General features: G+C 34.4%; 1 protein-coding gene across 1 annotated transcript; it reads right to left on the reverse strand.

Annotated features, from left to right (window-relative positions):
* Positions 1–6,502: 6,502 nt before the first annotated feature.
* Positions 6,503–7,863, reverse strand: LOC113332477. Its single transcript, XM_026579014.1, has 6 exons — positions 7,724–7,863; positions 7,482–7,649; positions 6,976–7,327; positions 6,805–6,846; positions 6,715–6,726; positions 6,503–6,562 (listed from the first exon to the last, which is right to left on the reverse strand). The coding sequence occupies exons 1-6, from the start codon at positions 7,861–7,863 to the stop codon at positions 6,503–6,505; spliced, it is 774 nt and encodes a 257-aa protein (XP_026434799.1).
* Positions 7,864–14,931: the final 7,068 nt, after the last annotated feature.

Here is a 14,931-nt window from a genome sequence, read left to right on the forward strand (position 1 = left end):
GTTTCCCTACAAGAAAATTCATTCAGAGAATAGTTTGCAAACAACGATTCTGATTCACAAGAATACAGAAAAACCCTAAAACCTATATTCTCTTCCGATAATGGTTAAAACAAGAAAAATCACAAGAACAATCCAAGAAGAAGAAACAATAATGGATGATAGCACTGCTCCTAGAACATCAGAAGACGATTCAAGAATTTCAAGACGAAAATCAAAGAGGAAAAAGAGTAAAAAGCTTGAAACACCGAAATCGAAGAAAAAAACTTCAAAAAGTTCATCGGACGATGAATATATAGATGTACTAAAAAAAAACGAAGAAAACCGAGTAACAACGCACCAATTCAGAAAAAAGAACTATTTCTAACACTTTCAGTATATTTTTTGTTTCTGGGACATAGATCCACCAGTACATATTAGAAGTACTGATTAAAAATTTATGAAAGCCTACCAGAGTTTACATGCAACTTCTACTTTTGTGTTTCTAGCACTTAGAATTGGCAGTTACATACTATAACACTGTAGAATAAGAATCAAAGTGATATGCAATTGTGTTTCTTTTTTTATTTCTGATACATAGAGCCAGCAAGTACATATATCAAATACTGAGGTTTTTTCTTAGTTAGGTTGTTTTTTGCAGTACATAAGTCCGTAGTGATGGGTAAACATTGTTTTATGTGTCTATTTACCACTGTTTGTGTTTCTGGCACATGATTGGCAGTACATAACTAAAAACTGAGGACATGGTAGTGTTTATGTACTCTAAATTCATTAGTTTCTTCTTCTGTTTATGTGATAATGAGCTTTGGATATGAAGTACATAAGGCCAATAGTGATGATTGGTTTTTGAGATGATGAATGTGTAGTCCATAAATGTTGTACTGAAATAAAACCAATTAAATTTTGCAGGTAAGGTTGTGCCAAAATCTGTTAGGAAGTTGTATAGGTCTGGTTTCACAGCATTACATAGCCTGGTTGCCAGAATGAAGGCGAGTAAATATACTTTGAGTGAAGCCACATTGGAAAAGATAGCCGAATCTTCTTATGGACAGATGTTTTTGATGTTCTGGCACACTAAGTACTCAGAAAGTCATTGGGAAAAGTTGGAAGGTGCAGTGAAAAAGTACTTGAAGTGTTACAAAAGGGGTCGAGTCAAGAATGAGCTCACATTTGAGTTTGTTAGAAGAGGTGAAACACACATTATCACGTCGACACCAGAAAAAATGGGTGTAATGTTTGGAATGCCAAGAATGGCAGGAAGAAGAACTGATGACACCTTTTTGATGGGAGGTGGTGGATGGAGGCAGAAACCATTCTACATTAGACACTTTGGTGATAGCAACACGGTTACAAGACCAATGCTACAAGATGCCATCTTGAAACTGCTCAAGCGTACTGGAATCAAGAATTGTAAATCTGAAGGTGGCGAAGACAGTGATGATGACAATGATGAACAAGTACCCGATAGTGAAGATGATGAAGATATGGAGTACAGATACCAAGAGTAGAAACTGAACAAACAATTGAAGATATGGTTAAGCTATTATGCCTGTTTATGTGTATTACTTTGTTTTTTACAACAAAAGATGCTCATAAACTCAAAGAAAAGTACTTTGGTTTAGTTGATGATCTTGAGAAGTCAAAGAATGTATCTTGGCCTGACCTGATACATAGTTTCTTAGAGAAGAAAATCAATCAGAACTACAACACTCCCGAGGACATCACTGGTTGTGTCGTCTATTTGTTGGTATCGATCATCTAGTACAAGCTTTTTTTTTCCAAGTACATATTTACTCTACTGTCATTTAAGTTTCTGTATTTGATTCTATTGATGTTATTTTAGTCATAGTTGTTGTATGCGGAGCATACTCACTTGGTGAAACCAGTGACGTTACCAGATGATCGATACCTTCCAAGAGCGGCAAGGTGGAACATCAAAGAAATATCTGTTGAGTTTCTAAAGGATATGGAGGCTTCGCAATACACAGTAAGTCCCTAAGAAAAACAATATATATTACTAGGATAAGTTTTATTTTATTATGCTTCTTGTAGTTTTGGTTTAGGAAACAATGATGCACCAGTACATATCTAAAAAACTGATTAAAGTTGATGAGTTTAAGTATAATTATTTATGTTTTCATAAATAATTATACTTAAATGATTTGTTTTAGGTAGGACACTATCAGAAAAGCAGTTTTCTGATTGACCAAAATGATTGTGTGTGTGTCATATGCATTATTTATTTGAGTACATATATGTTTTACTGATACAAAAAATGGTTATATGTGTGCGTTATATGTACTTTTCCAGTTCTCTAAAGAATTTAAGGATGAATATACTATGTATGAAAAAGAAATGTTGAATGAAATTGCTCAAAGGCTTCCAGTTGAAGACGTGCCATTGACAGTAGATTGGCAAGAAAAATTCGAGGATTTGGAAGTAAAGAACGAAGATTTGAGGCTGAAAATTGCAGAAAAATGGTGTGAGTTACAGAGCAGGAAAGAGGACGGCCTCCCCATTGATGTGAGTATCCTAGAAGAGCTTTTGAATGATATATATCACAGAGCTTACCCACCTCCACAACCAAACTAGGGAGAAGAAGAATCTAGCAGTAACTCTGAAGAAGGGCATGATGATTTGGATGACACCGTTCCATCAACAACTACTCCCTTGGTAACAGAGGCTGAACAGTAAATTCCAGATGATAACCAAGAAAAGTCGAATAAACAGGGAAATGCTACTCCAACAATGCATGTTATGGGGGGCTCTGAAGAAAATCTCACAAAGTTCGATATTGAAGTTTCACAGTTTAAAATTTGGGCTAGATCTGATTTGGAGCGAAAGGTGAAAGAGCTGCAAGAGGAAAAGAGCATGCCAGAACCATCACAGGTAAGTTATATTCTTTCTAGTATTAGTTTAGTTTGTAAAAAACTAAAACTTGTCAGTACATATCTACTATACTGAAAAAACATACAAGTACATATCTGCAATACTGATTAAAAACATATCACCTTATGTTGAATAACAGACTGAAAAGGCTGAACTCCAACAAACAGCAGCGACACAAGTTCTGGGTAATATTGAAGTGGAAATTGGTTCTCTTAGAGATAGACAGGTGAGCGAATTGAACGTTACACTAGTTAGTTCAATTTTATACTTTGTCATCCTATAAAATAATACGGTTTGGCATTGCATTTATGTAGGGTGCATCGCTTGAAGAAATGTTGTCGAATATGCAGTTTATGCCTTTGGTTTGGAGCTGTCGAGTCTCAAAGAACTGCATACCGTGCCAATGGAGAAACTGATTGACCTGTCCATTCATGGGAAGGGTATTTATACAGATGAGTACTCAAAATATCTACAAGATGAAATTATGGGAGATCATTATCCATCCTTAGGAATTCTTAGTCTGGAGTACCCATCGAATGGTAGTTTACCAAGGTTGGAAAATATGGAATCTTCTCAAATTTTCGACAAATTTTATGCTAAAGATATGGATCCTCCATCACAAGTTTCAAGACCAACTTTTGACTTGGGTTTAGGACCAAGAGATCAAAATGGAGAAGAGGTGCAGCATCCTGCAATTGATGTAGGTGCACCTGATCCACCTCAAATCCATCTTGCAGCTGCGCCTGCACATAATGAAGCTCCAGTTGCTAGAGGAGCATCAGATCAAGCTCAAACGGATCCCTCGGATGAGCAAGCTCAAATCGATACTGCACCTACACTTAATGAAGCCTCTGCAATTTTTTTAGCTGCAGCTGAACAAGCTCGTTTGAAAGCTGATCTTCAGCAACCTGAACAAGAAGTATGAACATGTTATAAACCTAGTACATATATCCTTCTGATACATATAACCAGCGGTACGTATATCAATTTTTGGTCAAATAGTTCGTAGTCTAATTTGTTTCAAATGCAGGGAACAAGGAAACCTTGGGATCCCATTCCATTCAATGAAGTAGAAAGGAAGAAGAAAATGAAGAATGACAGAAAGCAACAGCCTACTAAACAATTAGAGAGTCTTGTAAGTACCTAAATCTACTTCTGTTTAATGAACTTATATTTTGTTTTTAATGATGCTTTTAGCATATGTACTAATGCTGCTGATTCTCAAACAGAAGTATCCAGTTTTAGATGCTGAAAAGGCATAGGAAGCTCGACTGAAGAAGAATATGAGCGCCGAAAAAGCTAATGCATATGCTGAGACTCTCCAACTTCTTTCTGAGCTACAGAAGGTAATTATAATTACCAAAAAAGTGAAAAGTAACAACTTTATCAATACTTAATGGACCACTTATGTTACATATGTTCAGTAACATGGGAAAACCCAACAGTACATATGTTATGTACTCAGTGAAACTAAAAGTACATAACTTCTGTACTGAAAAGAATCCGACAATACATATGTTCTATTTTGTTCATTTTTTTTTTCTTTTTTAGTCTCTCATTTGTTTTTTTACGTTTATGGTATATTGAAGGATAACGAACTTGGAGTTAGTCAAACATCAGAGGAAGATGACGTAACACTTGCCAAGAGACTCGAAGATAGGCTGGCTACAAAGAGTAATAAAGTCAAACCAATAGCGAAGTCGACTACATCAGTCATGGAGAAGGAGAAGAAAAAGACGACTATCTCAGCCAAGGAGAAGAAAATTACTCCAAAAATCACATACACCCCTAAGAAGCCAGTAACTCGGAGTCACCCGCAGAAAAGAGTTGATCCTGAGTTTGCTAGTGGCAAAGGACTGTCGGGACCTAAAATGCGAAAAACAAAGTCCATAACTGAAGACCCAGTTGAAAAAGATTGCCCAACAGAGAAAGTTCAGAAAAAGGATGGCGAGAATGTGAGAAAGAGAAAAGCTAAAGGTGATCCAAATCTGCAAGAACTTACTAAAAAAGTGAAGAATGCACGCAAGTTGTTGAGCCTAAGGAAATCTCCGTTCTATAAGGATTTGAGTTCACAACAATGAGCGCTTATCTCTCCTTTTTTTGACAAAGCTACCTCAATGTGAGTCTCTCTTGGATAGGTCCCTTTCATTTTAACAAAACTTTATGTACTTCGTTTAGAATCAAACTTATAATTGATTTGGATTATTTGAATTTGCAGCAACAGTGCTTGGAAAGCTCCTGCTGTGATTGGTCATCACATATTATCTGCAGAGACATTTGAAGATCTGCTACATAACAGGGCTTTAGAGGGAGATCTTATAAATTATTGGCAATACCAACTGAAAAAAGCATATCATAATGAGCAACCGGTGAATGGACAGAGAAAGTACATTCTAGTACTCCACAATGATCCAACTGGCTGGGTATGTTTTCCAATTTATCTCGATAAACAACATGCATCATGTCTTTGTAAAGTGCAGTGCATATCTCTGATACTGTTTTACATTGAATCCGAATTCATGCTTATTTGTTTTATAGCATATCTGCGAAACTAAAACGAAACAATTTTTTTTTGATGTTGTAACAAATATTATGCTTTCATATATGTGTTTTACACTATAATTTTCAGTACATATTTACTACACTGATAAATTTAATTCTTTTTCAGTTTTATTTAAGTGACCCAGTACATCAAGTAGCAGCAAACACTTTTGTCTTCTTACCCATCAGATATATGGAGGAAGGAACCAGGAAGATTATTATTCCAATGTCACACCAAAACGTGCATTGGACGCTTCTTGTGTATGAATGCGAGAAAGGCGAATTCTTCCACTACAACACTTGGGAAGCTGTATCCAAAAACGAGCGTCTCGATAATGCTAATCTTATGGAAGAATACTGCTTGTTAGCAATTAATGAACGCTTGTCGAGCCTGCGCCTTCCACTTGTAAACAGAGTAAAGATTATTAGTTACCCAACACCTCAATAGGGAGACTATCCAGATTGTGCAATATATATCATGCACATCATGAAGAAAGTTGCAAATGAGGAAGTAATTGATGGAGTGCGAATGAGCTTGGGATACCCAGAAGAACTAAAGGACAAAATACATAAGAAGAGGATCTCTTTAGCATGCGACATACTCTCAGCGACATCTCCTCCTGAGGAGAGCTGGAATATTCATGCTCCAAAAGGTTTTTAAGACAGTGCTTATATGAATTAGGACTACATAGTAGAAGTTATCATAGAGAACATATTCAGAGTTTGCTAGTTTGTTTTAGACAATATCAAAGTTTAGTAATTATTCTTATTTATTTTGATAACAATTGTTCTCGAAACTATGGTGTTTGTGTTTAATCTATGTACAGTTGTTTGGCTTTATAAAAATGTTGACATGTTGGATGGTAAAAGTCCATAGTATGAAGTGTTTTGGTGTGTCTTATGTAACATAGACCAGCTATTAGATTCAATTGAAGAATATGACTCTCTAAATTTGTTAATCATGATGGGGAGAACATGAATCTCAGAGATGGTCTCTTTGTTTGGTGTGTCTTAATTGAACACACAGTACATAATAGTTGTGCTCAGAAAGTCTTGAACAACCAGCCATAATGGCCTAGAAGAACTTAGAGTACATAATAGATGTACTCCAAAAATCCTGAACAGCCACAATGACCTGGAAGAAACACATAGTACATACTCACTGTAATATTTATGTAGTACATAGGTGTGACATATTGTAACATTTTTCAGAGTGCACCTTGAAAAAAATTTCATCCAGATAGTTGTTCATTACAAAGTAGATAACAAATCACTATTAAAACAAACTTGGAAATCAACCTGAAAAACCAATAATATTGAAAGTGGATAATGCAGTACAAAGTACCATTAAAAGAGTCTTAAATGAGCACAAAGTACCTTGTCCCAGAAAGATATCAAACAGTACATAATTTCAGCACTCTAAAAAAAGCGAACAAAAGTGTTTAAAATGATGCGCAAAACAGAATCTGCATTGTGACCAATAGAACTAATAAGGGAGAACTGAAAATCTAAAACTCATGGGTATGAAGGAATGACAGTGCACATTGCCTTGTTGTGGTGAGTTTTCTTCTTGCAGTTGGAACAACGGACGGACTTCCTAGCTTTCTCCCATGCATTCTTGATACGATTTCCCTTTGGCCTACCTGGTGGAACTCGTGGATGGGGTGGAAAAATAGTATCCTCTGGAAGATACTTCTCTGGCCTGTTGTAGTTGGGGATTGGTCTGATAATAATTGAATACAGCTGCTGAAAATTTGTAACTTTGAAATAGTCTTCGATATAATCTACGTATCGATCACCCTTGGCAGAAATAGCTGCTGTAGCATGAGAGCATGGAAAACCATAAACACGCCATCTTTGGCAGGTGCAAGTCTTGTTCAGCAGATCAACAGTGTGAGACCTGCAGATGCGTAAAAAGCTTTTCAGCACAAATAACTTAAAAGCAGTACATATATGCAGCACTGCAAACAAATACAAAAAAAAACAAAACATATGATTCACTCCTACATGTATGCTATAGTACAGTAAAAGTTGTTTTATGGGATAAACCTAACCTAGGTGAATGAATCTCATACTCATACGCAGATGACTGAGTAACATTCCAAACTCGACCAATTTGAATATGTTCTTTAAGTAACGCCTCGTAGGTAGGAGTGAGCTTCTCTGGGTCCATCAAAAGACTCATTTCGCGACGTTCATTCTGAATGGAACAAAAAGAACACCTGTAATAAATTTTGAACAAAAAAAAATGAACCAAAAACAAAGAAAACACCAACAAAAAAACACACACACAAACCTGATCATGTCAACAAGGGCGCAGGCAGGCAACCTCTTGTCTTTACGAATCCAATTATTGAAGGACTCAGCAACGCTTGATGTAGTCTGACCAAATCTACAGCCAATGAAGAACGCGCTGGACCAATGTTCCCTAGGCATATTGCGTCAATACTCAGCAACCCCAGGCCTTCCCATTAACTCCATTTCCATTAGTGCTTCTTCATATCTTGCTGGTGTGATAGCATAAGTTGCTTTTTTGAAACAAGCCATAACTTCTTTGTACTTCTCGTCCGATTTCCTGATTGGTAAGTTTCCTTGCAAGTGGTAGTAACAATATCCATGATGGGAAGTAGGAAAGTGTTTAGGAATAGCCCTCAACAATCCTTCATGACGATCAGACATAAAGGTGATAGGACGGTCATCAACAATGTTGCTAAGATTGCACATAAACCAATCCCATTGTCAACATCCTCTCCTGGGACCAATGCAAAGGCTAGCGGATAAAAACCTGCAAAAAAAAAACTGTACATATATTATATACTGTCACTAAATATGTTGCTATATTAATAGATGTAACATATATTATGTACTGGAAAATAGACTAAGAATTTCCAGTACATAATAGACATATTGTACTCAAAAAAAGGTCTTATGCTTACATATATGAATTAGTGTGTGTTAGACACAATAACTTTTCAGTACATAAATGGTATACTCAAAAAGTTCCAACGATTAAAAGCAGTGAATAACTTGTAAACAATAACAATTAAAACGTAACAAAGAGCATTTGCCTTGATTCCCATTCAGACAAGTAGCAGCCATAAGGGTACCTCTAAATCTCCCGGTCAGAAAAGTTGCATCAACAAAAATCATTGGTCGACAAAGTCTACAACCTTCAATACAAGCGCCTATTTCAATGAATAACCTTTCAAATGTCTTAGTTGCATGGTTAAACTGAAAATCCACATAAGAGCCAGGATTTGTTTCTTTCAAGGAATTCACCCACCAAACCAGATCAGAGCAAGACTTTACATCATTCCCAAAAATTTCATGGTGTGACCGTTCCAAACCATGATATGCATGGTGATATTTGATATTAACACCAGCACCAACTTTTATATAATCTTCAATTTCGCGAGGCTTGATAAGTGGGTTGTGCATCACACGATCATGAATAAGGTTGTGTACCAGCTTCTTCGATACTTTAGGACTTCTCAACTTCACACCAGCTCCACAAGTGTGCCTCCCAACATACTTTTTTATCCTAAAAACATCGCAAGTAGAATCAATAGCAACTGCATGGATCATCCAAGTGCATGGGACTTTACTGCATTTCATTGTGAACCTTTCAAGATCATTCTTCACCTTTGTTACGCGATACCCAGTCCTCAAACAATACTTTTGACAGGACAACCGAACAACATCAACACCACCACGAAAAATCTTGTTCGGATCATCAAAAACATTCTCCCACCCATCGGACAGAAGAGGTTTAACAATTTCTTTTCCATCAGTTTCATAACTATCTCTATCTACCCTAATCAGTTCTGAATTGTTGTCGATGTTGCTGAATGTAGAGGAAATACATCCACCAGCAGAAAGAAAATCCACATGCAGCTCAAAGAACGCCGATTTCGTTGAAAAATGCAAGGAAGCGAGACCATGAAGTTGAAAGTCAGCAATCACAGGCACTTTGACACCGTTCTCAACATAAGTGATGATAATCTCAGAAGGGTTCAAGGTTCTCCAGTTTTCACAAATAAGAAATTTCAGGTCATCAATACTAGACTTAAAAGTAACCAGGTGAGCAAAATGATGATGATTATAATCAATGTATACATAGCAGTAGGTATTTGGATTGGAACACTCTGCATCAGACATGTTTTGAACCTGCAAATGTGACAAAGATGTAACAGTATTAAAATACAGTATTTCACATACGTACTGATGGGTCAAACTAAAAAAAGTGAGAGATCTATGCAAGAAACAGATTCTAAGAGCAGTTTCTATGAGTATGCCATATATGTACTGCAGATTCATGAACTACAAAATCAACTGCATGACAAAGAATAATTAAGAATCTAGGAGAAACAGCAGAATCGAAGCACGTAATACGGTATTTCACATACGTACTGATGGGTCAAACTAAAAAAAGTGAGAGATCTATGCAAGAAACAGAATCCAAGAGAATAAACAATGAGTATGTCATATATGTACTGCTGGATAATACGATCTGAAAGTGAAAACAAACCTGATTTTGAAAAGAAAACAGAAATATAATCAAATCGAAAGCTATAATAAGCTAAAAACTTAACAATCTAACCAAATAACTGAATAAATACGAACAAGATTCATAAAAAACAAAAAGAACACAACCGATCTCCATGATTCAAAATTCAAATCTTAAACATGATTCAAAAACTGTAGCAGAAACAATGAGTATGTCATATATGTACTGCTGGATAATACGATCTGAAAGTGAAAACAAACATGATTTTGAAAAGAAAACAGAAATATAATCAAATCGAAAGCTAAAATAAGCTAAAAACTTAACAATCTAACCAAATAACTGAATAAATACGAACAAGATTCATAAAAAACAAACAGAACACAACCGATCTCCATGATCCAAAATTCAAATCTTAAACATGATTCAAAAACTGTAGCAGAAACAATGAGTATGTCATATATGTACTGCTGGATAATACGATCTGAAAGTGAAAACAAACATGATTTTGAAAAGAAAACAGAAAGATAATCAAATCGAAAGCTAAAATAAGCTAAAAACTTAACAATCTAACCAAATAACTGAATAAATACGAACAAGATTCATAAAAAACAAAAAGAACACAACCGATCTCCATGAAGCTGTAGCAGAAAGAAGAAAATAGAAAAGATTAAGCAACATACCTGTTAAAATCACTAAAGAAATCTTCAGAAACCCTAGTCCAAACGCGAGAAGAAGAAAGAGAGCAGAAACCCGGATGTGATTCGCTGGTATCTTTTTTTAGAAACTTTGAAATAGGCTGCTTAAATATGGGATTGGAAGGGTAGTTTAGGTATTTGAAAATTTCACATGATTTGTCCCGCACGTGTACATGACCTGGAATTAAAAAATTGGGTCCATTTTTATGTTTTCTTTTTATTATGGACCTCTAGTTACTGGGCTTTAGTGGGTGGACCTGCCACTAACTAGTATCACTATAATAGTACCTATTGGTAATTCCTAGTTACATATTATGTACATACCAATTTGACGATTTCTATCGGTCAGTTTTTAGAATTAGACTCTACTTCTATGGAGGGAGGATCTGGGAGGATCCCCAACTCTTATTTTTACACTATCTCTTCATCATCTACCAATCTTAATTTAAACGGTTGAGAATTTTTTGATTTTCGACGACTAGTTTTCGAAGTAGTAGATGATGGAGTTATATTTTTCAGAATGTACTCATTTTTAGTGGGTATGTAGATCTTATAAGACGAACATATTCCCAAAAATCTTAGATTCAAATACGTTATCTCTAGGTTTTTATTTACAAAAAAAGACGTCCAAAATGTGAGATAGGATGATAATAGGAGTGTGAAGGGATCATTCATCATTTTTATGTAACCTTTTTTCTTGGACAAAGATAGCGGTTCACGTTTTACATACCAATTTGGAAATTTCTCTCGGTCAGTTTTTAGAATTAGACCCTGTTCTTGTGTAACCTTTCGATTTATGCTCTCTCTTTTTCTTTTCCTTTTATATTTTTCTAATAAATTTCCTTTCCGATCAAAAATGTTTTGCAAAAATGTTTCATGGAACCAGTATCAGTTATAAAGTTTTCTTTTATTTTCTAATTAAAACTCTTAAATAAAATTTTTTTGTAAGCAAATCACCTAAAACATGCTTTAGAATATACCCGTACGCCACATTTTTCTATCTACTACTTTAGAATCAGAAGTAGTTTTCAGACGACCACTCCTGCCAAGAGGTAAAAATAGATTCCGAGGCTTTTAGTTGTTTGGTATGGCAAAAAGATTAGTAGATTAACGAGTACTTCCTCCATCCCACTATTAGTTGATCTATCTCATTATACTAGGGGATATTTCTAAAATTATTCTTTTGATTGATTATTTCTAATGTAAGAAATATTTATAATTTGATATACATGTTTATGTTCGTTGTGCTGGTGTTTTAAAATGTTTTTCATTGATACAAAGTTTACTAATATTCATGGTAAAGTTTGAGAGATAAATCATTTTTAAATGTTACATGTTATTATCCATATGAGTATAATTGTAAAAAATACTTAAACATACTTTTTTTCATTCGTTATCTTAAAAATTGTGCAAACTTGACGGGTACATTATTTATATGTCCCTACTTTTGACACCCAATAAACATATTAAGCTCTAAAAAACCAAGGTGATACTCTTTGAGTTATAAAAACACCAGCCATATTATTTGGCCTTAATAAAAACCATTTGAAGAAAAAATGGCACAAAAACCCCATTTCATCCGATCATATGTAAATTTAGTTTTTAGGATCTTTCAAAAATACAGACCTTCAGTGTATATTCGGCCGATTTCAAAGGAAATTTTGACATATCAAAAATAATTCTTCTCCCTATTTCTTCGTGTTTTCTTAGGGTTTCAATTCAAAAATTCGATTTCACAGAAGAGAAGAGAAGTTAATTGAAGAGAAGAGAAGTTGATTCGAGTTCATCTCCTGCCGATTTTTGAATTCAGATTGATTTCTTAGTTTTTAATCATCTCCTAAGAAATCATATTAAAAAAAATATCTGAATCTCCATGTTATTATTCTCTTCGTGTTTTTAGCTTTTGATTTCATCATTCAGAGAAGAGAAGTTAATTCAAGATCAATTTCATGCCGATTTTCTTTTAGTTTAATTGATGAATAGAACTGAAGTTACAGTTTCACTTTATTCTAGATCTGTTTTCAATTCAGTTTATATCTCGGCTTTATTATCAGCTGAAATTGCATCAATTGAAGTTATTTCGACTATAATTCATTGAATTTCAGTTTTCAGATTTTATTTTGATATTTGTTTTGACTGGGTTTTTTCATTTATTCTCTTGTGTACATCTTTTTACAGTTAAACATGTTGATTATGTTAATTTTCTATAGGTATATTATTTTTGTTTCATTTTAGATTAAGTTTGACAGAGTTTTGCAGTCTTTGATAATTTGCTGGAACCAAAACAGGTTTCATCGTATTATGTTGGAACCAAAATAGGTTTCATTATATTACATATGTTTTCATCTGGAATATGTCGGGACCATTTTTCTTTTCATCATTTTTTATTGTTTTTTTTCAATGGATTCATTTGCACTATGTTCGAATTTTTTCATTTGAAAGCAATCAGACATTTGAATCAATTATACAAGACGAAGTAAATTTGACAATTGAAACCATGCATATGAAATTGAAATGTGTTATAAAATATTATAAGTATTTTGAATCGAAACATATAATGTTGCAAAATGCTATTACATCTAGTTAATAAGTATTACAACTAGTTTATTCATATTGTTGTAACCTATCCTATGAATCATATTTTGCCAGCAGTGCTTCATATTCTCTAGAAATCCCATTGCTACCAGAGGTTTTAAGCTTTTCGATCAAAGTGCTCGACCATCGGTATTTGACTTTATAAGAGTTTTTTTCAACACCAACATTTTCTTCACTTTGAGCAGGCACTCCATTGCTAGTACCAGCAATCTACTCATTTGCGATATGCTCTTTATTCACTGAACTTCCAGCACCGACATTCTCTTCACTTCCAGCAACACACTTTTCATTTCCATCAGCAACCTGCAGGTCATGATCAATGTACTCTTCAACACTAATATCCTCTTCTCCTACGCGCTGGACAAAGACTTTTCATGTTCACTATATGGAAGAAACAATGATCCTTTACGATGACCCACATTCATCTGCAGAATACAAAAAAAATGGTTTTTAGTTAATTGTTTGATGTAACCAAGATTGGTTTCATCAAAAAAATTGTAGAAAAAAGCATATGGAACCAAACGTTGTTCCAGCAAATATTAACAAAATTTTTATCATTAAAATGTGCAACCAATACAGAACATATGGAACCAAACATTGCACCGATACGACTTTGTTTCTCTTTTTCTCCCTATTGTTAAACCATATTAAAACCATAAGCACCAACAAAATGGTGAAACCAAAAACTGAAAATGGTGAAACCAAACATATGGAACCAAACATTGTACAGATACGACTTTGTTTCTCTTTTTCTCCCTGTTGTTAAACCATATCTAAACCATAAGCACCAAAAAAATGATGAAACCATAACCATAACTGAACAATTATGAAACCAATAACTGAAAATGGTGAAATCAAATCTGGTTACATAAATTAAACACGCCCAACAGAGAACACACCCAACAGAAATATGTAACCGTAAGTGGAGATGGTGAAACCAAATATGGTTTCATCAGCAAAATGAAGAAAATAAAACACACCAACAGGACATAGTCAAGCATATGTAAACCGCAAGTGGAAATGATGAAACCAAATCTGGTTTCATCAGAAAAATAAGAAATAAAACCCACCAACATAATTTTTTAAAATTGAACTGTTTCACATTCAATTGAAACAAAAATGTAACCTAAGCCTAATTAATCTGGTAAGACTCTGATCAGTTTACCAGATTAAACCTAAACCTAACAAATGAAACCTAAACTAAACAAAAAACCCAAAAATCAAAAAAGATTAAACCTAATAATCTTTATTTCACATTCAATTGAAAAGAAATGAAGCATCAACCTAATTAATGGCTACGCTCATGTTGATTTCATCAAAAAAAGACCAAAATAATTAACATCATCAACACCGAAACCATAGAGTTAGTACGATTCTTACCTTTTGGAGTTTTTTCATTATTTTCTTTAACTTTTCATCTCTCTTTTTTCTATTGTTTAATTTGCTTCTTCACCATTTTGTTGTTTGAGAGGATTTAGGTCAGAAAATTGAGACGATTTAGGTCACAATTGGTTTCATTGGTTGAAGTAAGTAATCATTGAAGAAGGGAAAATCGACAATCGGAGGATAATGAAATTCCAACATAGTGCATATGAATCCATAGAAAAAAAAAACAGTAAAAAAAATGGTGAAACCAAAAATGGTCCTAACATATTCCAGATGAAAACATATGTAATATGATGAAACCTATTTTGGTTCCAACATAAT

Source organism: Papaver somniferum, unplaced genomic scaffold, assembly GCF_003573695.1.
Source record: "Papaver somniferum cultivar HN1 unplaced genomic scaffold, ASM357369v1 unplaced-scaffold_131, whole genome shotgun sequence".
Classification (NCBI taxonomy): Eukaryota; Viridiplantae; Streptophyta; class Magnoliopsida; order Ranunculales; family Papaveraceae; genus Papaver; species Papaver somniferum.

Bases quoted from the DNA above. Each gene is read 5' to 3' on its own strand.
- LOC113332477 (XM_026579014.1), bottom strand. From the start codon at position 7,863: ATGCCTAGGGAACATTGGTCCAGCGCGTTCTTCATTGGCTGTAGATTT. The intron at 7,328-7,481 runs GTTAGGTTTATC...ACGCATCTGCAG, and splicing joins TATGAGATTCATTCACCTAG to GTCTCACACTGTTGATCTGC. The intron at 6,847-6,975 runs GCAATGTGCACT...CGCTTTTTTTAG, and splicing joins AGAAAACTCACCACAACAAG to AGTGCTGAAATTATGTACTG.